Source organism: Hippoglossus hippoglossus, chromosome 8, assembly GCF_009819705.1.
Source record: "Hippoglossus hippoglossus isolate fHipHip1 chromosome 8, fHipHip1.pri, whole genome shotgun sequence".
Classification (NCBI taxonomy): domain Eukaryota; kingdom Metazoa; phylum Chordata; class Actinopteri; order Pleuronectiformes; family Pleuronectidae; genus Hippoglossus; species Hippoglossus hippoglossus.
In genome coordinates, this window is record NC_047158.1 from 15,937,194 (window position 1) to 15,962,185 (window position 24,992).

The 24,992-nt window shown below is 42.9% G+C and overlaps 1 protein-coding gene across 1 annotated transcript in view; it reads left to right on the plus strand.

Moving 5' to 3' along the window:
- The first annotated feature begins 927 nt into the window (after positions 1 to 927).
- Positions 928 to 24,992, plus strand: part of pitpnc1a (phosphatidylinositol transfer protein cytoplasmic 1a) — a 37,752-nt gene continuing 13,687 nt past the window's right edge. The window contains exons 1-2 of the mRNA XM_034594452.1: positions 928 to 1,573; positions 24,115 to 24,263. Of these exons, the coding sequence (XP_034450343.1) occupies positions 1,526 to 1,573; positions 24,115 to 24,263 (197 nt within the window). The 5' untranslated portion in view covers positions 928 to 1,525. The remainder of the gene's footprint in view (positions 1,574 to 24,114; positions 24,264 to 24,992) is intronic.

Below are 24,992 nucleotides of genomic sequence, written 5' to 3' on the forward strand. Positions count from 1 at the left end.
TTAGGACTCACAACACTGTGTGTGTGTGTGTGTGTGTGTGTGTGTGTGTGTGTGTGTGTGTGTGTGTGTGTGTGTGTGTGTGTGTGTGTGTGTGTGTGTGTGTGTGTGTGTGTGCTGAAGAGTCGATTTTAGGGTTTGGCAATATGGTATGTCACATTATTATTTCTTTAGAATTCAGAGACTTATTTTTGCTCCTATGTGGAGGTTGTTGTTTTAAGCTTTTTTCATGGGCAGAGAATGGCAAACACTCGATTTGACTTGAAATATCATTGTTGTATTATATTATATATTTATTGTAATATTATTATTTATTATGTTTCTCTTCACTCTTATACCGTGGACTGTCCACACTGCTGCTCATTTCCACCGGTAGTCCACCATCACGTTTCTCTGTCGTCCATCACACCTCTTTTAAATCTCTCTTAAGTCGTGGTTTCTCATATTTCTGATATTTCAATCATTTTATAATGTTTGATTTGATCTTGTTTTTACTCTTTTCTTATCGTATCTTTTTTCAATCTCTGCTCTTTTGCTGTATCTTCAAATGGTTTCTTCCCTTCAATTTTTCATTTTAACTTGTAAAGCACCGTGTAACTTTGTTTGGAAAGGTGCTATATAAATAAAGTGTATATGAATATGAATATTATTATTATTATTACTCTCTCTCTCTGAAGCTCCATTGTGTCAAGCGGCCAGAAAGAAAAACAACTTCCGGTTTATTTCAAAATAAGATCTTATCGAATGTTTGGTGTAAACGCCCAATTATGAAAACGGATCAATCAATTACATTCTGGCTAATAATCTCCAATACGATACACTTGTACGTGTAATGCACTAGATCAATAGTGGCCTCCTGTTTTGCAGAGATGCTTTTATGTTGCGGGGTGAACTCCTGTGTGTTTCCGGTGCAGCGCTGCCTCCTCCTCGCTGGTTGGAGGCAGCTGCTCCACACGGCTGCTCATCCCTGGAGGGAGCTGTCAGGAAAAAAACTCACCGCAGCCAGAGGGTCGGTGCATTCGTGGGGTTGAACTGATTTCAAGTAATCGCAGTGAAACGCAGAGTGTTTTAAACCACGAGGAAAGAGGTTCGAGTCCCTGTGCGGGGAAGGAGAAGCTGCAGTGAAGCTTTTGCTGTTGCAGAAGCGACTTGTTCTCTGGAGTTTGGTGCGAATTTCTTGACACTTTCCTCCCTGCAGAGGACAAACTGTTTGGACATCAGTGCAGACATTGTCCCAGCAGCTGATTTCTGCAGGAGGGTTATTTGGAGGGAGCCTCTTAGTATTTGGGGACCTGGTGTGTGTGTCTGTGTCTGTGTGTGTGTGTGTGTGTGTGTGCGTGTGTGTGTGGAGACGCGGAGGGGCTGTTGTTGCTGATGCAGGAGTCAGGAGGGATCTGCTGAATCCCTTCTCTCCTCCCCGCTGAGCAAATCGATCTCAGTTCCAGGATTGATTCGCAGGATCGAGCCCGGCACTGACGCCACGAGCGCCCAGCATCTCTCCTCCACCACCGCCGTGCAAGAAGGGACTATGTTGATGAAGGAGTACCGCATCTGCATGCCCCTCACAGTGGAGGAGGTAGGTGAAGTTTTCTTGTGATGCTTCCACACGTCTCCTGCACCCCGATCCTCTCACGCGGGTCGCAGCCCAGCACGGTGCGTGTGACCTGCAGCTCTGATGTTTGTAAAGTTGTCAGCGATGCGCCGCTCGTCGTTTTGCACCAAAGGGACATTCTGAACTCGTTGCGGCCGAGACGCGCGTCCGAGGACCGGCCGCGCGGTGGAGCTGCTGCTGTCTCTCCTCCAGCCTCCACCTGGTGTCTGTTCAAGTGGACGGGCTGTGAACATCAGCAGCACAGTGAGCCGTTCTGTCATTGTTGTATTGTAGGTGGAGAAGGACAAATCGTTGCACGTGCTTCACTTTGAGTGTGTGATTGTGAGTTGGAGAGATGCACACTAGCTCACCCTCATCCAAACATCAGGGAACACAAGTTCCCTCTCCACTGGGTGTGTTAGGAGTTGGTCCCTTACGCAACCACTGCGTATGTTTTACACAACCCAGTGTCAGTGTGGATTTAATGCACACGTTTCCATTGTGGAGACACATTCACCCTCTGTGTTTGGAGCTTGGTGTATAGGTGGAAGGATGAAGGAGAGTTCCCCTCAGGTCACAGTGACACACAGGCAGCTTCACCATAAAGACACACTGCTGTGTTTGGACATTTGACGATGCAAAGAACATCCAATATTTCACCAACAGACAGAGCTCCAGTTCGGGCTTGCCTGTATTCTATTGATTTTTGCTTCCCCCTATCTAATCCATTTGTGTTACCTTTTTATGTCATGACATTTATTGCATGGAGGGAAACTCGAGTTTCGTGTTTCTTTCTTCAAAGAGTGGTTGAGGCTGGGGCTGCATTAACTTTCCCCTCCTGCTGTTGTCTTCATTCCAGTGTTACCTGAACAACAGATGTTCCACCTGAAGTGTTTTATTGAGTGGAAGTGCATCATAAAGGTTTTTACACACCATTTAACCCCGGTTACGATGTAATAGCGTTTACAGGGAGTCAGCACACTTGTGCACTGAGTGTGTTGCCATAGTGTTTCATCGACACTGTGATTAAATTGTATCTTCGCTCTGCTCTTTGTGAATATACAGTCCTCCTCTGCGGCCAATCAAAGCTTTGTGCATAGTTCTTAGTTTGGGACAAGATCTGAGCGGCCTCTCCTGGTGTCGGGTGATCCTGATGTTGTTTGATTGTCCTGTTTTGGACCCTAGTTTCTGTGAGTGTCATGTTTATAATGACCTGGATGCTGCTTCATCACATCCTGTCCTGAGCCTGATTGGCCCCGGCGCTTTGCCGCGCTCCAGTGGTGATGGAACACTCTGTTGTCCTCTGCGGCCAGCTAAGGGCTATTACATCTGATGCCGTAATGACAATAATCTATTGATCTGTCATTGATTTGACAAATGAACATTTGTAATCTATTAATTTCGCAGCATGCACGCAATTACCCCCCCGCACACAGACACATAAATCATCCAAGGTGTGTGTGTGTGTGTGTGTGTGTGTGTGTGTGTGTGTGTGTGTGTGTGTGTGTGTGTGTGTGTGTGTGTGTTTGTGTGTGTGTGTTTGTGTGTGTGTGTGTGTGTGTATGTGTGTGTGTGTGTGTGTGTGTGTGTAAGAGACAGACATTATCTTGGAAGTGTTCAAAAAACATCCCAACTCCAAACCCAATTGGCTTTCTCCTCTAACAGCTTCTGATTTCAGGTAGACCATTATTACCCCCACCAAGGAGGTGATGTCTTTTGATTTTTTGTTTGGATTATGCAAAAACACCTGAACCGATTTTCTTGAAACTCAAAAGGATGCGGTTTGCGTCAGGCAAGAATCCAGGGCACGGGTCCAGGAATATTTGATCAGTTTCTTTAACATTGTGAGAGGTTTTTTTTTACATTTTCTCTCATTTCCTAGGGAATAATTCATGGGTCATGATGGAAAAAATCAAGCATATTTAGGGGACTGATATTTGTGCGTATGTGTGCAATTCGTTGTGGCTTGATTGAATTTCATGGGACTGTGTGTCCTAGATGGAGGTGTGCACTCTAGTTTTCTAATGTAAACAAACTGCAGAAAAACCATTTACTGCTCTTTATTGCTCTTTCCTATAAATCAATGCACCAAACCAATGAGATATCAGTGGTGGTGTCATCTGGACTGGTGCAAATCTACAAATGGTAATGAGTTGTGTATTGCTTTTCAAGTCGTAACAAACACTGCTGGTCACACCCATCTTTTTTCAGTGCCTGTCAACACACACACACTCTCACACTGGTTCAGGGGCAATTTGGGGCTCAGTATCTTATACTTGGGAGGCAAGATGGACCACATCGGTGTCAGGATACTATATTTTTCCTCAGATTTATGATGAATAAAAACTAATTCTGTGCTCTGGCGATATTATATTAGGTACTCTGCTTACACAACACATCATAGGAGTGATGAATCTCCTCGTGTGGCGTTGCTGCATGAGAACAACAGGCTGCACTTCAGATACATGGAGGAGAAGACATGACTAGACAGCTCAAGTATTTTATTATCAAGGAGACTCATCTTTGAATGGTGATTAAAGTTCAAGCACTGCTGAGAAGAAAAGACACTTTCATGTCATCGTGTTCAGGCAATTCATTTGACTAGTGCATCAAATATTGAGCTATAGAGCTGCAGAATCTCTTTCTGTTCTAGAAAATGCGATAAATACGAGCCTGTTTTTGTACCTTTTGTTTTTTTGGTTTCACTCATCACAACGTGCTATGTTTTGCAGCAGAATAAGAGACAGACACCTGTTTTGATTAAGGTGACATCAGCCAGTCAGTGTAAGGTCAGTCTCCCTGGGGGGTGAGTTTGTGTCCCTGCATACTGAGACTCCCCACAGCACGTCCAGGCCCAGAGCCACGATCTTGTTTACGTCCCTGGAGTCGAAGCTCTGTGCTCTGACTACCGAGAAGCCTGTTCCTTGGTTGTTCCCCCGAGGAGCTCGTAGCTCAGGCCAACAGTGACCTGGCTCACACACGCCAGATGGAGAGAAACCTGCACACTCAGATAATCTGTCGGACGTCAAAGGATGAGCCAGGGGGAGAGAGAGAGAGAGAGAGAGAGAGAGAGAGAGAGAGAGAGAGAGAGAGAGAGAGAGAGAGAGAGAGAGAGAGAGAGAGAGAGAGAGAGAGAGAATGCATGTTTTAAGAAGGTGATCGATTGCTTTGTGGGTAAATGACTCTGCCTCAATCAGCATTATTCTGCTCGGGCCGCTGTAATTGTTTTTGAAGTGTTTGTATCTGAATGCAGTAGAGCAGCCATAAACAGATATATGGATCACCTTGAGGACTTTTCATTGTGAATGAGGCCTGGTTCTGCAGCCATGAGCCCCCTGCTGAGCGCAACACACTCAAAAGGCTCAAGGTAAATATCCTCTGACATAATTTGAGCGACAGACTGACAAACTGAAGCACAGATTTGTTTTAACAATCCACCAAAACAAAAGGGAGTTATAGAGGCATCTATCGACCAGTCTGAATTCCAGTACGTGTGTCTATGTATTCCTTGTATTTTTTTCTAATACGCCTCAAAGCAAGGACACAACAAACGTACCCATTTGGATAAATTACTAGGTTATAATATTGTGTAATTATATGTTCAATACGTAAAGCTTTCGACACACTCGAGTAGATACTACGATACAAGCGTCACCATGACACTGATTTTCAGATTACACCGAGCCGAGCTTTGAATAGCTCATCAATTACCACGCAGATCCTTCTGCAATTAATTACCCATTCACTGATTAAAGAACAGAGTGTCTTTTCTGCACCTGAACAGCAGCCGAATTAGTCTGACTGCTTGCTTGATCAGCTCCTGATTAATAAGCTGCGGAGTGTGGGCTCAGGGAACAAGAACACCACAAGACAGGAGGAGTGTGTGTCTCCCGTCTTCATTTAATAACGGCAGCAGACTCAATTAGACCCCGAAAGTCGTGAGAATGGAGCTCGGTCTCCACTTTGAGTCAGTGCTGATGTACAGCTACAGATTGGGTGGAGATAACACTGGAGTTTGTACTCAAGTAAAGGTACTTGTGTAGAAAATATACTCGTACAAAAAGTACAAAATGTTAAAATGTAGAGAAAGGCTGAAACAAAACAATATAGTGATAACAAGGATACATCTGTTTGACCAGTTCCAGCCTATTGAAGACACTGTGGCTCATCCTGTGGCACTGAAGGCAGTGAATGCACTGGGAATGATGCATCACCATGTTCCAATTCACTGTTGAAAAATGTTCCTGAAATGAAGTCACAGCAGAAACACAGACCAGCTGTCAGAACAGGTGAGGGTCCTCGCACTGAACAACAGACACAGCAAAGTGGAGGAAAGACATCATTGTAACAGCATCAACAACATGTGCAATGTCAAAGTGACACGGTGCAACGATTTTCCTGTTTAGGGTTTTTCTCTGAGAGAGGGCTGTAGTCACGTTGAGGTGAACAAATCTTTTTCTCCTTCTTATCAGTGCAGCAGTTTAATTGTGATATTTACCTATCAGTCACTGCTATGATGATGTTCTGGGTGTTTGACCTTCGTCCAGTCAGAACATGTGTACAGACTGGTGTTTCCTCTCGCTTATTTAGCCTCCTCATCTCCCAAGTCCCAAACCAGCCTCTATCCCGTTGCCCTTTCCATCTGTTTGCGCATTCAGGTGGAGGTTCGCCAAGTTCTCATAACACTGAGCTGAAAACCTGCAGTCACATCAGGGGTTATCAAAGCAGGAAGGTGGTGCACACCTCACTGATGGTATAAGCGAGGGTGAGGGATCCACTGTCAGTATTTAAACATTTAGCCACACCCATCATGCACCTGTTGGTCACTCAACATATGTGGTGGAGTGGTGATTAATAAAATCAGTGATTAATGAATTTAGTGCCGAGGTAAATGCCAATCAATCGTAGTCGTGGCCACAAAATGATGCCGTCCTTGTTTATTTAGACACATTTAGACACATGCCCAGTTGTAAAGGAAGCTTTTCACCCCCTGTACCTCGGTCAGCGATCCCATCAAATGCAAGCCACAGACAGATGGACAGACAAAGAGATGGAGATCTGGATTCATTAGATAGATGTACCTTGAAACAGTAGGAGATCGGACTGAAGCTGGTATTTCCTAAATTAATCTTTTTGTCAATATTGACTCTGTTCTGCTGCTCTCAAATCTGCTATTGACCTGGCCTCCGTGACAAATGGTAAAGCCACCTGCTTCTCCTGCCCCCAAAGGAGCTGCAGGAGTGCGAAGTAACACACAAGGATCCATAGCCTCTAATCCCTACACCCTATGCTGATGCCCAAATCACATGGACAGTAAATACACAGCCAGAGAGGAACAACTAGAGCCTCTGACCATCAGTGAGTCTCGACTGGATCGTCTAGTGTGTGCGCTCTCACGATTAAAAGATTAAACATCTATTACATTTATGTCCATGTTTTTAAAATCAGTTAAGATTTGCAAATTCCCCTAGTTTGCAGCAAGCATCTTTTTCTCATTCGCCTTTATGTTTTTATTCCTCCACCTGTAGCTGCTTGACAGTGTAGAGACTGACAAGGACAAGACATGATGAAATGATACCACAGATGAATGCATCCATTAGCTATAACGTCTCATCCTTCAGAGGAGAACTATAGACTACATGATGCTATATTTAGAAACAGGTCTCCACAAGAACTGGTAAGTAAATGCATCAGCCACATCAATAAGATACCGAATGCTCGGGCTTTACAGATGAAGATAAAAGTCCGAGAGACTAGTAGAAATGTTCAGTAGAAAAGCAACAGTTGATCAGATCTCTTATCAATGAATCATTTGATACGTGTCAAATAAGCGACAAATAGCACAGACAGAGCAGGTCAGTTACCAAGGAGATGAATTAGAAAACTAAAGAAAATACATTCATTCATGTCGTTGTTGGTGGAAAGTACAGTCGCAGCAGTTTGAACAGACAGATTTGGGATGTGCTCCTTGAACTTGTCTTACCTGATAACCAATGAGCAGTGTGGTGATGGTTTTCGTGTTCTGACTTACACAGCAAAGTTCAGTGTTATGGGGTTTTTTTTGTAATAAAACACAAACCTTTCTTATCCAATGTCAATACATCTCTGACCAATGATCTGATCATTTTTCATACAATCAGTAACTGTCTACAGCCCGTCTCACGCCAAAGGCTGACATCTGTTGTGCCCCGTTAATGCTGCTGGCTGTGTGTGTGAAGCTCCGCACATTGCAGCACTGAGCTTCAAACAGAGCTTGTGAGGGGGTTAGAGAAAGCAGGGACACGTCTTTAAATAGGCCCTCGCACGTATACAGACCACTGATGCACATTGTAGCGACTATTTCCAAGAAGATGGGTACATCGCTTTTTTGTTCCAGGAAGTAGCAGCCCTATTGATATATGAATTATTTTGCAGTATTGAGTGGATTTGTGCATGTGCAGAAAGGCAAACATCCCTGTTCTAAATCTGCAACATCCCTGTTCTAAATCTGCAATCTGAAAATGATTGTCAGTAATATTTAAACCCATATTATCTCCTTGGTGATGCTCCACTTTTACAGAATACATTTCCCGGCACTTTTTAAAAGAATAATTCCATGTTTTGGAGAAATAACCTTGAGCTTTCTTGATGTAAGTTAAGGTCAAATCGTGGTTTCTGCATCAACATGACTGGACCATGAGGGTCAATTTTGATTATATTCATTTTAATTGCTTATTTGCGCACAAACAAGTAAAATGGACGGATGGAAGAACCTGTCGTGTATATTTCCCTTCCTCTGTCCTTTTCTTGGTCACGTTGACTTCTCCTTGCTGTCAGGTCACCATTTTTTGTGTGTGTAAGTGCTTGTGTAAAATGTGTCCATGAACCTCAGAGAACAGTTTCTTCTGGTTGCCTGGCAACTTAACGGCAATGACAAGACCTCTGGAAATTGCTGGATTGATTTATTTTATTTTTCAATGGAAGAAACCAAAATAAATCACGAGTAAGTGAATTTTAAACATAAAAACATAAAACATAAAAACATAAAACTTTAAAATAGGACAATTTTGTTGCTTTTGGATGGAGTCGATGTTTCCTGTTTCCCTTTTTATTTAGTATTTAGGTTATTATCTGCAAAAATGAGAATTTGAAAATTTCACCAAATGTCAAACTATTTATTCTGAGAAAACTGTCTTCTGCTCCTGTAATGGACCTCAGATATGTTGCTCACTTGATAAAAATTGCAAGACTTGTAACTCATCAGCTCTGTACCTCTGCTGGGAATACAGACATGGACTAAAATAAGAAGCAAGTACACTCATGTAGAATTCCTGAGTGTACTTTAAAGAGGATGAAGAGGAGCTCTTCCCTCTTGGTTATAGGAGCACCTGAGAGCTTGTTATGTAACATCCACTGAGGCTAAAACGTCATTGCTCATTGCTTTTATCTTTTTGGGATCAGACATTTTGAAGATGCCAAAAAACGTCTTCAAGCCCGATAGAGGATGATGAATATTTAAAAAAGTGGATGGGTGGATGGAGTTCTTTCTGGATGAAATAATCAAATAGTCAAATAAAAAATGTGTTTATTTGGACTGAATTAAAACAAATTTCTATTCAGATTTGGTCGTTAAGGACTTTCAACACAGGCTACACATCTTTTCAGCATTTCATTTCTTGGTTAAATAGTTGCACCATGCCTTGTATTTCCTAGTTGAGTTAGTTCAATTGAGTTCAAATTTCGGGGTGATGGATTAATTGAGTTTGCTTCAGCAACACTAGTGTGAACAAAGCATGTGTTTGTGTGTGTCCGCACTCCTCCCAGTACGATCGGAAGACAACATCGTTCACCTCATCCAAACAGGAAACTCTAAATCGTCTCCATCCCTCCATTTGTGCCTGTAACACACCTCGTCTCTTCCTGTTCCTCTAAACCTCACTTATTGTCAACATCCTGTCTAAACAAGGAGAAACAATGGCCACTGAGAATAGAAGCTGCGCTGACACATTGTGAATGTGTCAGAAGAGTTATGGGACAGGTGTTAGGAGAGATGCAGCACAACAGGGGCAGCAGCTGGGCATGCCGCACTATAATGTGATCACAATGTATAAGGACTCATTGTGCGCCTTGGCTGGTGATGAGTTGTGTATGTGATCAGACTTAATATACGATAATAAATAGTGGTGTGTCATTTGGCCCAGATTGACGCGGGGGGGGGGGGGGGGGGGGGGTTGCTAAAATTACATAACAAAAAATGTACATCCAACTTAAAGAAAATGTCTCAACTGGTAATTTAGTCTCATATTCAGCTTTCTATGTTTTCTTGGGGAAGTTTTTTCAGAGTTTGAATGTGTATTTTATCATATTATCACCAGCCACACGTGATCGCTCAGCGGGTCGTGCAAAAATACTCTTCAAGACACTTTAGGGAAAAGTCGGCGATGCAAACGTAGATAGATAATAAAAGTATACAATGCCCCCCCCAAAAAAATAAAGCCCTGCCCCCAAAACACATGAAGGTGAGAGTGTTTGGAAGAGGAGCGAAGTGAAAGTGAAGAATGAAATGATTGGATGAGCTGTTTACGGCTTCCACAGTTGACAGACTTTGTTTCATTAATTAGATGTTATCAGGATGTAAAGACAACTTCAAGACATATAACCAAAAGTGTGTCTGAAATGTGTGGGATCGCCTACCCTGCCTTTAACAATGTCGCCCATCTTGTCTTTAGCTGTGTCTCAATTCTGAGGCCGCATCCTTCGGAGTTAACATTTTAGGACCAACTAAGCTGTCCAATTTGGTGAAGGGGACGAAGCTAACAAGCCAGCTATCTGTGTCTCTGAGCTGCTGTAAGTGCAGCTGCTCAAAGTAGCTCACAATGCAATAAAGAGCTGGACAAGCTTGGAAATCCTCTGTAGACCAGACCACCTCATTTCGGTTCAGCCTTTCGCAGTCTACAGGGTCCGCGAATGCCGCCTCCTTCGTAGAACCGGGCCCCGAAGTTGGACACAACTATTGCCACGTCCATTCATATTGATAAACTCAAATTCTTTTATGTTTGTATCACAGATAATTCAATGCCATACCCTTCCATACCACACTGGCATAAACCCAATCAGCTCCCAACCTGACCATGACACAGTTACCATCAGTAACATGCACTTCTCTCTGCATGTGCCCCGAACCTTCTGGCACGTGGCTCTGTAACAAGGCTACAGCATGTGAATGTGCTGCTTCACAGCAAGGTGCTCCTGTTCTTGCTCTCTCTTACTCTCTCTCCCTCTCAAACACACACGAACACACAAGTGAATGTACGTATCCATCTACAGTACGTGGGCGTGTGTACAGATACATGCTGTGCATACTAGAGTCCAGGTACGAGTGTCCCTGGTTGCAATAGGAACATCGGCAGCTCACAGCTGATTAGAACTCTTTTTGCCTTCTGTATGTGTGCAGTGTGTGTCAAGGTTTGTGTGCAGTGTGTGTGTAGATTTTAACTTGGTGTAAGAATGGGACATGGTCAAGAAAGACCCCCATTACATTTTGGCAGGTATTTGAACAAAGGTATGGATCTGGGAATTTCTGTTATTACCTTGTTTAACATTGTGAGTTAGGACATTGTTTGACATTTTCATTGATTTCCCAAGGGATTATTCAAAATCAGGCACATTTAGTGGACTGATTGACTAAGAGTGTGTGCAATTTGGTGCAACTTGATTGAGTGTAAGACGACTGACGGGCCTTGACGGAGGTTTGCGCTCTATTGAGTGCCACTGTAGTCGACCTAATGTGCTGCCCACATTTAAAAACAAACAATTAATCATGCGGTCGTCTGCAGGATTAATGGGTGGAGGGGGCATCGTGCAAACCTGCATCTAGTACTTGGAACTATTATTGAATCCACTGCGTTGTTGCACTGAGGAAAAGAGAATAGGCTCCTCCTGAAGTTGAGGAACAAAAGGCTCTTCTGTTTATCTCCATGAACACGTAACTGTGACCTAGTCAAAGACGGTGCCTGTGACACAGACGCTTCACTTGGAGGGAAACGAGAGTAGCACACGAAGACGGAGAGAAGGAGAACATCTTTGATTGAACTCTTGGGCGAATATGTGCACAAAGAGTTGGGAAGTAATTGGAACAAGCTTTTGCATGACAAATACAAATTTAAAACCGCCCACGCAGAAGGAATGAATCCTCTCATGCTGTGGAGTCGTGGCTTATTTCACCTTCTATGTCCTTCATTTTCGTAAGTCCACAAGCACTTTGTTTAAAACAGAAAATGTATTTTTTCCATGTTTCTTTATCCCTGCCTGTTTTTCTCTGACTCAATGTTCCTTGGCAACGAGTCAATGCCACTAGTGCAGGTGGCCGGCAGCTTGGATCCTCTTCTCTCTCCCTGTGGCGTCATCGTCTTTTGTCAACACTGATCTGAAGTTGTCCTCTCTTCTCCAAATTGTTTTTTAATTGCAGCGATGTGAGTTTTTCAAAGAGCTGCTTTTGGCACTGTTTGGTTGTTAAAGTTTCTGTGAGTATGAGTGAGCCCTTGTGCGTGTGTGAGCCGGTGCGTGTGCGTGTCTTGTTTGAGAGGGTCCTTTAAAACCCCTCTGCAGCTGCTGTGGGAGCCGAAGTACTGTTTATTTTTGTGTCCACGTCTCTTTCCCTCAGCTTTCTGCTGTTAATTAGATTTTTAAACGTCAAGAATCCAAACAACACTTTCCATCATCAGGGGATTAGAGACACATGATTGTTTCTCAATTTAGATTCCCCTGGAAAAAAAGCCTGTTTCTCGGCCATTTGCTATAAATGCATAACTCACTCGTTGCATTATATCGCCAATGTTACATTGTGTTCTCAAGACTTGAGGCTCATTTATGCTCAACGTTTGATACGTATACGGAAACAGACAGAGCCTTGTGTCCGTACTCTTTGTTCAAAATGACTCTCTCTCTCTATATGTGCACTACGTTGGGCAGACACACACTATCTAGCACTTTCTTAATCCGGATCTCACAGCATCTCCTCTCCAATTTCTCATCAGTGCTCATCAAGTGTCCAATATCTGCCTGATTAAATACTGAATGCTGCTGATGAAGATTCACTTGCAATTGTTTCTGTGTGAACATCTTGAAAGTGTCGGTCTGCATGTGTGTGTGTGTGTGTGTGTGTGTATACATGTGTGTTTGCTATCACTTTGAGCAGAACAGGACTTGCAGACACATCCTCTGTATGAAATAATTTTCACATAGGTGCAGATGGCCCTTGCATCAGCTCGCCCTCCGAGCTGCAGTGCTCCTCCCTCGGTGCCTCGAGTGTCCGCCCACAGCTGTGACATGAAGTGTGTCAGTCCCCATAAGACACAATGAGCAGCCTTCTTCTGTGATAACCATTGATCATGTTGCAGTGTCTGAGGCCCTATTAGTCACTGATGTACACTGCGATGTGCACTTAAATGAAATAGGGCTCCACAACAAGGCCTGAAATAATCAGAATTATTTAACATAATTATTATTTTTTTCTTCATCGTGTTAAATATACAGAAACAGCTACCCTCACTTTGACTTTGTTGTTATGAATGTCTATGTTTTAAATGTCATCATTTAATCAAAATTCGAAGTGTCTCATTGATAAAAAAAGGAGCTCAGTGATAAAGCATCAAAATGACACATAGTCATCGCACTGAAAAACTACATATAAAGGAAGAACTGAACATATTTGGGTTTATGAATTGAGAAACGAAACATAATGAAAAATACTCCATTTTCATAAATCTAAGTTTATGAAAATATGTAAAATGCGATCTTGACTACAATTTGCCCCTTTTCTGAAAACTCAGCATTTCCTCTTGCAGCATATGGGAGTTGGGGACAAAAATCAATGCAACATGATATTTTGTGTGACAATATCATATTGATACACAGATGCTAAGTGTCTCCATTTCTGGTAAAAGAATAATATAATCAAATCCACCAAATGAGGCGAGATGAGCAGAGTTGTTTTGCATTTTGTGTTTAAATAAAACGTTTGCACTCATTTTGGTTCTCAACTCAAGGAAGGGAAGGAGGATGGATATGACACACGAGATATGCAAGTAGTGTTGTAGAAAAATAAAATACAAGGATCATGTTGCCTCACCTCACACGCCACAGTACGTTAACCGAATCAGATTGAATTAAATCAGATCAACAGAAAAACACACCAACACTTATCTAGATAAAGCTCCCACATCAGAGCAAGTGCTGAAAAGAACACAAACCATCATCTACTTCATGTTCAAACATCTGTGTCCATACAATGTAGACATTTTCTTTTTTTATATATAAATGCTCAAAGCTGTAGAACCCATGTGACTGTTGCAAGTTTTTTTATTCAGAGACACGGTTGTACAGTAGACTGCAGTTGCATTAACTTGTGACGTGTGGATATGACGAGCAGTGGAATATTATGCCACTACAACAGCTCTTTGTCTCAGTGAGGGCTGGCAACAGTTCCCAAACTAGATCAGTACGCAGAAGTCACGCCAGGTTGAGCAGACCTCCTGCAAGATGCGGCACGAGAATGCAAACACAAAAACCTGGTGGTTGTCACAGACATTGGTTCTGAGATGACCGTTGCCATTCTGTGAGTGAGATACCTGCATGTGAAGTGTGTCACTCGCAGGCCCAATCTGGCATCACAGCGGGGATTCAATCTGCCAGCAGTAGCCAGGCTCATGGGGAGAGTGCGGCGCATAACTGGCTTTTTCAACAGAAGCACGGAGGGAAACCACACTTTAGAGAGGAAACTGAAATATTAAAGCCCCTGACGCACAAACTCAAGATCTAATCTGATCAGCGCTAGATGTTCTGTAGTTGTGGGAAATCACAGCACATGGTTGTACATCTGAAGCACTGAAGAAAATCCTCCATGTGTTGTTCCATAGTGATGAGCTTTGATAAAACACAATAACACAAAATCAAACAAATTTATCGTTGCCCAACCAGAAATCACTTTGTCTCAGGAGAGTAAAATGCAACAATATATAACAGATGTTTGGGCATATTATTTTATTGTCTTTATGACAGTGAATACAAGATAAAGATTGCTGCTATGATGCTAAGACTCTGCCACAAATAAATCATTAAGAGGACCAGTCGTTTCCTGTCACATCCCCCTCACCTGCTCTCTGGGGAGGAAGAAAGACTTTAATATGTAACAGCTTCACGCCATAGCTTGTGAAGCGTCACCTTAAAGGGATAGTTCACAGAAAAATGAAAATCCACAAAACACTTTCAGGAGTTTCAGGGGGTAAACCGTGTTTTAGCCAGGTGACCGCTTCTGCAGACGTAATAAAACAACAGAAAAACCATAACATGCCTCCCTACTGCCTCCTACTGCCTCCCTGATGTTCATATTCAACTCAAAACGAGGTAATCCGAGGAGGCTATCGGAGGACGTTTAGGCTTACAACACGGTGTAAATGACGCCGTTTCGAGTTGAATTTGAATGTCGGGGCTTACGGACACTTGGATGACACCACACGAGCAGTAAGGAGGCATGTTATGTTTTTTCTGTTGTTTTATTACGAAGAAGAGGGCACAATTGACTTCAATTGTATTGGATTCAACTGCAACGCTGTTAAACCCCGAGGACTCCAGAAGTGTTTTGTGGACTCAAACACTTCACCCACTCCCCCATCGGCATAGTGGTGAGAAGATAATGAGTGAATTTCATTTATGTTTCTCTTTTTGCTTCTTCGTCGACTGTACGTGGAGCCTTCACCTTGCCCTCTCTCATCAGCACGGCTTCATCAGCTTACATTGGTCTCCACTATGGGGCAGAGACAATTGAGGTGGTAGCAAGTAAATGAAGAAGTTGATATTTTATGCAAGAGCAAACCAATGTAATACTGGTGGCCTCTCTCGCATTCTTCCTCTCTTGCGCTGCTTTTTTTTGTGCTCATATTTCCCTCATCTCCGTCTATCTCAGCAGGCCTGTAAGACGTACACTGTGCTTGCTCTATGCATAATAAATGAGATGGTTTTCCCCAAGCAACCTGAAATTCTAGTTGTACCAAAACACAGTGGGGACAAAAGGCTTATGTAACATGGGGGGGGGGGGGGGGGGGGACTTGTTTATCAAAGAACTGAATGAGGACTGTGAAAAGAAATACACCTGCTTCTGACACAAGGCTTACTCCTGCAGATGAAGAATGTGATAGACTTGCAGTGTTGTGGATATTGTGAATTGCTACTAGAATAAATCTTTATTTGGTTGCAGTCGAAAAACACATTGTGCACTAATGTGCGGCTTGGGCCACATTTCCAACAGGCATTCAGTTTTTTGTGTCAGAACCCGACCCGAGCCTGATGCATTTCACAAAGCTGCTCTGAGGTTGTGTTACTCTGTTGCTGACAGGCATGGTTATTCCTTGTTATAGCTTATTGTAGACATGTGCAGTGTAAAACATCAGCCCAGACAACGTGACCAATACAAATACGTCTTTGTCCGAACCAGGCCGGGTATCCACACTACATGCATGTTATGGTTTAGGCACAAATAACATCAATTACAAGTCAGTATTGCTGCTAATGCATGTCACCCCTCATCATTCAGTTCACAGTGAGACGCCTCAGATGCCTTCAGAGTTTCTCTGATGTGGGAATCTTATTTCAATAATCGATTCCATCTTCCATACTTCAAGCACCTTTAGAACATTCCCTGTACTTAATAAATAAGTGAACCAACGTCACACGAGTCTCAGCAATTAAAACACCAAATGCCAAATGCCATGACGACACACAGCAACAAAGATGGAAGTCTTCTCTTCCTCCCACTGTCCAGAAATGAAGCCAATATTCAGAATTGGAATGCAGCCATCTTTTGCGAGAAAAGTTTTGAAGGGAAAGTCACCTGCTTCAAGGAGAGAATGAAAGAGAAGAGGAATAAAAGTGGGTTGAAGGTAAAGAGACGGACAGCAGTCTTCAATCACGTCCTCTTACGTAATGGCTGTCAGTTTCCCTGAACGTCCAGCCTCAGCATCACTGCCTTCTTTAACCTCTCTCATTCCCGTTCATCTTCTCTACCTTGAGTTCGACCATCCACCTCAGCAGAAGCGTCTCCCATCCTTCTCTCCTCGCTCTTTTTCCTCTGCTCTTACATGCATGCATATAAGCACATCTCTCCGGCAGACCCGCCGTGTGTGTGCAGCCCGGCAGGGAGCAGAGATGATGCACAGCGGAGTGATCCGTAGTGAGTGATCTTGAATTATGTAATCTTTAGTTCAGTGACCTCAGACACTGCAGAGAGGCTGGATGGAAGAGGGAAGAGCGCAGGAAAACGGGAAGACAGGGGAGTGCTCTCTCCACCTCCAGCAATCAGTATTAATAAATTACACCCCCACACTTCTTTCACTAAGTTTATGTAACATGCAATTTTGCTCGCGGCAAGTGGCTTCAAGAATATCTCTGTGCACCTCAGGGCTGTAGTGAGATCCGCTTCAATCCGTTTTAGTGGTTGCCCCTAAATTGAGTTTGAGAATTCACCCATTTTTAATTACACAAATTACAGTTCCCTTCACGTCCCATATACTGAGGTGTAGGCGGAAATCGTAAAGGTTTTATGTACGATATTCACTGCCGTTAGCATCTCAAACCAAAACAAATGCTTCATCTGCCACGCCTACGCCTCCCTTTGTGTTCTCAGAGTTTTGTCTACACCCCTAAATACACAACCAGAGGAACAACTGAATAAAGTAAGGATATGTTTCATTACATCAATACATAATCCATGAGATTAAATGTTAAGAACAGTGCTACAAAACAGCTGCTGCATAACAAATTAAAAAATTGATTTTTTGACTCTATAGTTTAGAATAAAATACTTTCTAGTGGAAGTAAAGCCCAGGTAACAAACAACTACAATTCAGAACGCAACGGTTGTACTCTGAGCCTCTTGGGTAGATCCTGTCTCTACTGTATTACTGTATTGTCTTTATCTCCGACCTTTCACTATCTTTCCATTTCTCTTGAACCCGATGAAAGAGAAGGAAAGGAATTGTCAATTTTTGCGCGGCAGTGTTGAGCTGCAGCGACGCATCGCCTCACCTCGCAGGCTGACATCCTTGGCATCTTGCTGTGCGAATTTATCAAACTACTACAGGAGAGTTAACACTCACCTTCACATTTTGCTGACTCAGCACAAATGGAGCAGATATAGGCAGTCATACTGTACTCACTCCCTCTCTCTGCCTGCATTGCTGCTGAGCCAGCAGAGCTTTGTGTGTGTGTGTGTGTGTGTGTGTGTGTGTGTGTGTGTGTGTGTGTGTGTGTGTGTGTGTGTGTGTGTGTGTGTGTGTGTGTGTGTGTGTGTGTGTGTGTGTGTATATGTGTGTGTTTGTTCTTTAGTCCTTGTGAAAAGTAGTTACAGTTCTAGAGTGTGAGGCAACCTTGAGTGAAGGAATTTAGGAATTGCTGTTTGGTCGAAGGGAAGCTTAGACAGGAGTCAGCAATGAATTCTGGGATAGGTTTGCCAAGAATTTTCTCCGCCTTTTGGAGCCTCTGTCGCTCTCGGATGACATTCAGAGGACCCTTCGAAATGGGACAGCCCCTGGTCGCGCTGCGGTGACACGATCTGTCTTTAAATGTAGCTTTTGAAGGACGCGACCCCTGAATTGGGAAACGGCCATCGATCGTGGTAATCTTGAACAGGAAGACAAAACAAAGAGTTTGTGCTTTAGTTCTGTTACATCTTAATACACGTTGCTTCATACTGTGCATTTACTGAGCAAAGGAGACAAAGGGGTGAGAAGGAAATTATGCAGATACTGTTGCATATGAGCAGAATGTAACGACCATTGAATAAGAACAGTGAGATGTCACCCTTATTCTTTTATTAATGCATCTTGACCAAAGTTGTTATTTTATGTAATAATGGATGGGAGTGTTGTCCCTCTGCCAAACTCTCCATCAGATCTAATGCAATATCTGGCGCTTACAGATCAGCAGATGATCGGCTGTTGTTTTTACACAAGCAGATGCACCGACACCACTGCAAACATTTCTTAAATGCTGTACCCACCTATATGTTCTTATTATTGCGTGTGTGCTTTTGCCGATTCTTGTTTACATAGACACAGGGAGCCTGATGGAAAGCTCCCCTCTCAGCCTCAACTGTGTTTATTAGTACACAGACTTTTCTGTTTAGCAGCAGGGGGACCATCAATTATTCTGACCACAGTCACCCAGACTTCATTGCAGCATCTGAGTCCAGCCCCACCGCTCATAAAGCTAACACAGAAACCGAAATGTGTTCCAACAAGTGTATTTATCATCAAACCATCATGTAATTAGGCAGCTGTGACACGTGTTGCTCTTTCCCTCCATCATCATTCTTTAGCGTAATATTGACTTTTCCTACAACCGCCATTCTCCGTAGGGATAAATAGAGGTTTCTAATCCTCCTTTCTTCTTTACGGGGCTCTCCCCTATCTCCTTCAAACACACTGGAGCCACACACACACACACACACACACAAAAAGAAAGCAATAAATGGGCAGAGTGTGCTTGCTGCCGCCGAATTTGTGGTGCTCTCGTGACAGAGAGACTAAATCAATTTCTCCACTTATTCCTAAACTGTGGGCAGCATGAAAGATAAATGAGCCCAGTGACTCTCGGTAGAATGCACTCTTTTCTGTAATATTATTTGAAGTTGCTTTGCTAACAAAAGGCCGGAATAGTGAAGGTGAGTGTAGTATCTGACTTATTTTCCTGCAGGGAGGTGCAACACAATCCAAGCTCCTGTAGGTGTCCAAGCAGTGGACGTCCAAACTACACCAGGGTGCCGTGTGTACGATTGTGTGTGTGGCTGCGAGACAAAGAATGATGGGTAATGATCTTTATTTGTGTGACTGGCCCGGGTGTCCATTGGCTGACATGAACATTTAGATGAACAAGAGCATAAGTGTGTGTGTGTGTGTGTGTGTGTGTGTGTGTGTGTGTGTGTGTGTGTGTGTGTGTGTGTGTGTGTGTGTGTGTGTGTGTGTGTGTGTGTGTGTGTGTGTGTGTGTGTGTGTATATGTGTGTGTTTGTTCTTTAGTCCTTGTGAAAAGTAGTTACAGTTCTAGAGTGTGAGGCAACCTTGAGTGAAGGAATTTAGGAATTGCTGTTTGGTCGAAGGGAAGCTTAGACAGGAGTCAGCAATGAATTCTGGGATAGGTTTGCCAAGAATTTTCTCCGCCTTTTGGAGCCTCTGTCGCTCTCGGATGACATTCAGAGGACCCTTCGAAATGGGACAGCCCCTGGTCGCGCTGCGGTGACACGATCTGTCTTTAAATGTAGCTTTTGAAGGACGCGACCCCTGAATTGGGAAACGGCCATCGATCGTGGTAATCTTGAACAGGAAGACAAAACAAAGAGTTTGTGCTTTAGTTCTGTTACATGAACGTTTGGAATGAAAAGAAATGTCTGATACAGGGTAGAAAACTAAACTTTGGAAATAATGTTTCAGACCAGTCGCCACAACAGATTCACCGCTAGCCTCTTTCACCACCCACACAAGAATCATGTCAAACAGGACGGAGAGAGTCTATGGATTACAGCCACAAAAGAACAGTTGAGTGCTCAGAACAAACCCCAGATTCAGATGTTGGAGGAGGATTTCGCCTGCAGCACAACATATGGCAGAGTATCATGAAGATGGACGGAGCTAATGGCTGCTGTTATCTCAACTTACATCTGCGAAGACATGGCCACAATTCAACAAAGTAAAACTGACATCACATTTTGTAGAAAATGGGCTATATCGTGATATGTGTCCTTATCTGGATGTGAACTGACAAATATCAGGATCCGACTTGTTTTTCATGTTGCACAGCTTCATATCTGGACAAAGGAGTAAATGTTTAACTAAGAGTCATTTGCCACTGCCATGTTATTCATTCCAAATATTAACATATTTATGGTCCAAGTTCTGGAACATGTTTTCTAGCATATTGTTTGATAAATTTGTCTCCATTTAAATTTTTCATTTGGCGACTATTTGTGTGCATCTGCTGCGAGAGGCAGGATGTTTATAACTGTGTCTGCCCTCTGATATTAAAACAATTCATCCTCCAGATGGGTTGATGAGATAAAAGAGAATATTAAATTATATAATAAATGATGGTGTTCAGTTAGGAAAACACTATTACACTTATTATATATATATATATATATAATATGACTATACAATGATTGCTGTATTAACTGGGCCAATCATTTTAATAATGGGACACTGTATTGATCTCCTTGGTGTCAGTACTGGGTTAGATAAAGACAGTCTGCCTGTGTATGAGGATAAAGATCGTTCCTTCTCTTCACACACACACACACACAGACACACAGACACACACACACACACACACACACACACACACACACACACCTGACACAGTCTGAAATGGACATCAAAACGTAGCTATCTCAACAAGAGCACAGTCAGTTATCAATGAATACTGAGCGCTCAAAGCAGTAATTACTCTGTCTGTGTTGAATTTTAATTACATCTTGGCAATGTGTCTGGTGTTGTCTGAAGTGTGTGTGTGTGTGTGTGTCTCAGGATTATTATCGTACACTCACACTAACACACTCCTTGGCTGTAACACAATGACCACAGCTCCCAACCACCTGCTGTTGTGTTAGAACAGAGGGACCGAGGAGAGTTTAGGCTCCATGCTTTGATCTTTAAATTGTATTTTATATAATTCTACATTGAGCAATAGTGACTCAGTTTCATATCAGTAGCAAACAGCATGTATTGTTATTTGGCCATTTTAGTGTGTTAAACTGATATTGTGATGTCAGTGTTTCCTCGTTAATAGGTTCATAGAAACATTTCAGTTTCAGATTTAGGTTTCTCATATGGTATTAGCTTAGCTTAGTAGGCCTTAGCTTAGAGGGGTCCCTCTGTAAAGTCTGTTAGGTCTAAAACTCCTGTAATATCTGGCACTAAGAGTAGCTCCATATATAATGATGATCTCCCATTAGTTTGAGCTATTTAGTGGTCAAGTTGACTGAGCTGAGTGAGAAGAGGAGTTCACAAAGGAGACAGATGAAATGAGGGGGGGGAAAGTGGAGGTGGAGTGAAGACACATAATGCAAATCAATCAAATGGCAGGTGGAAGAGAAACGTATAGAGCGATAATTATAATACACTTTTCTCTTTGTTGTCAAACCGGCACGTTCTTGCCCAATGGCCCCACTGTTGTAAGAGTGAAAGACAATGACAGATTATTCATGGATACTCTGGCCCGAGCGAGGGCCACTTCTCCCGCTGAGTCATTAGAGCGAGATTTCTAAAGGCAGCAATGACAGCAGACAGTCATTCATCGACCACACCTCTCGGGTAGGCCGCAGTGAGGGTTGCTGAGTACAAGGGAGCATTGGAGGAAGATAAGCACAATGGCTGACATGTTTACGCAATATGTCTGATCCCTGAATGAGCCGAGCGAGAGACGGGAAAGATGGTGCTTTATGTTAATACACTGTTGCTATAGCCATCAGTGTGATCCGAGTGGCGCTCAGAGCTCCTCTCAACTCGTACTCCACCTTGATGCTTTTCATTCAGCAGGGAGATTTATGTGTGCCGTTCCACTGTCTCGTCCCATTGTCTGTTTGGTTCTTTCTGCACAAACAGGACTCTCTTTAAATATAATTATGATTTGTACAATAACCTCCTCCTTCTATTAGCAGTGTGAATGTCATGAAGTCCCCCACTCTCCGTCTCTTGTATTCACAGATGAATTCAAGACCTTACCTTCAATCTCCTTTTTGCTAAAGTTCATATTTGTCAATTGCTGAGGGGAATGATTTTTTGGCAGCTAAACGATTTCTATGTTCACCAGGTTAATACATTTTACAGAAGAGGCTGCATGGGAGCCTGCAAATGTCAGAGTCAGTTGCTCTGATACTTGAACTGCCGGTCCTTATGACAGATGTCCGGGAATGTCCAAGATTCCAAATATCTCAGGATGAAAAAGAGGTGCCACAAGATTTGAAAGCTTTTGGCGATAAGGACCGACACCGGTGTCAATATCCTGTAGAAACACAGTATTTCCACAGCAGAATTTATACGTAATACCTTCTACATGCTCCAACCAGGCGGCTTTCCTAGCCTGAATGTTTCCAACATTTTCCAGTTGTTGTGAACACGTCTAACTAGGACAATCCCCTTCTGCGTTCTTCACACGTGAAAGACAAACTCCCGAAAATATCCGTAAAATTTGTGGTTGACGATAACTGCCTTTATTAACTGATAATGTCTGTAAATCATCAGGAAACAATGAAAATGCCCATCCCAGCATCCTTTACACGCGGTTATGTCTTAAACCTCTTGTTTTCAACAAATCAAAACTTTTCAAATTCTACGTCACTTCAGAAAATGCTAAAAAAAAGTAATTCTCACATTTGAGAAGCTGGAACCGGAGAATGGCCGTTTTGCTCCATTGATTGATGGATCTACTGATTGTTTCTGCTCTAAATTTGAGTGTGACTGAAGACAGGTTCCTCCTGTGCTACGCGTGGCCCGTGACTGTGTCACCAGCAGAAAAATCATGCCGGACTCCAACAGCTGTTCAGTCAGAAAACACCGCCATCAACATTCCTGCTGGGAATACTTTATGGCTGCCCTTTGCTTTTTTCTCTCATGGTCGGCAGATGGAAAAATCTGGCATTGTCATACAAGTTACAACCTGAGCTTGTTTACTGGTGCACACCTTTTTTTTTTTTTTTCCACTTGCACTATCACGTTGCTCTTCTTTCCATTCCTTGCTTTTTGTGGATGAATGCGGGGACTGAAGTCAACATCCCACCAGGCAGTCCTCATCTTTTTTTCCATTAGCTTAACATAGCTGTCTGTATGTGTGCTTGTGTGTGTGTGAGGGGTGGGGGCATATCGATTTCCTCAGGTCGGAAATAGGCCTACAAGCAGTCGGAAATCTCCGTCCTGGAGTGTTCTCACTCCAGTGTTTGTCGTTTTCCAAATGTATGGAAAATAGTTACGACGCGACACCCCACTCCTGTCTGCCAAGCGCCCAAGAGGGACATTGTCGTTGGGCCAAGTGGGTCAGCCAGTGATGAATGAAAGATTGTGGCTATTGACAGATGTGTCACCCAACTGTCCCCTGATGCTGCTGTTGCTCCCGTTGTGCTGCTTGGTCCTGACCTGATATGAGATCTATGTCACTATGCTGCAGACAGCTCCTAATCCCCCAGCTTTCTTCCGCTATGGAGACTGTCCCCAGGTGTCACGACCATATGTCCCGGGCGGTAATCCTGCGATCTTTCTGCGTTTATTTTTACGGCAACTATAAAATTATACCGTTGAGTCAACTGTTGGACTTAAAGCGGGAACATATTCTTTCCATTCAGAGCAGTCTCATAAGAGCCCGCACCTTTAAGTACAGTGTGTTGCCATAGCGATGTTAATATGTCTTCTTTCATCTGCCTTGATCATCCCACTAGACTTAATAAAAAATAGATTTGATCTCAGGCTTCTCTATTTTCTCCTTTTGTTTTGTTTCCTGTCCGTCTTTTAGTACCGGATCGGCCAGCTGTATATGATCAGCAAACACAGTCATGAACAGAGCGAACGTGGAGAGGGGGTGGAGGTGGTCCAGAACGAGCCGTATGAAGACCCCGAGCACGGATCAGGCCAGTTCACAGAGAAACGAATCTACCTCAACAAGTGAGTGTCTTCCTCTTCCCATCAACCACATGTTCAATTCAATTTTGTATAATACACCTATTGATCACCAAAGGACAAACATGCCTTTGACTGTCACCACAGAAATGTCAAAGCCATATCCTTCTATAAACTTTCCTTCTATTTAATTTCAGATCTTTTTATCTACTTTATTTCATTTCTTTGTAAAAATCCTCAGCATTTCATCGCAGGTCAACGTTACGCAGCAGCTAATAAAGCCACTAGGGGGAGATTTGACAATGACAGGTTTTCACTGCATGGCTGCCACTCAGCACAGCAATCATTGATGTAAACACAAAGATTACCCATTGGTTAGATGTCTAAGGATGCGTTCGTATCAACATGGGGAAGCAGTCCTTTATATTTTATGTAATATGACCAAATATCAAAGCTGCACCATGAGCACTGCTGTTGTGTTTCAGGGATAAGAAAAGGGGGTAAATGTAGTTATGTGGCTCTTTTCATCTCTGTCCAAGTCTCTTTTCCAGCTACTGTGCTTTGTTAAACTTAATAAGTGTGAAATTGAATATTTGATTCTTCTGTTATGTATGTTAAAATTGAATCAGTCTGAAGTGTGATCTCCTCACTCTCAGAATGAATTTCCTCTGAATGCTCGTAACCCCTAATTACACATAGAAAACGTTTTTTCTGTGCAGCGTAAAACAAAATTGTGTACGTTCTGCTTCTTAATTGACTTAATTTAATTCATAT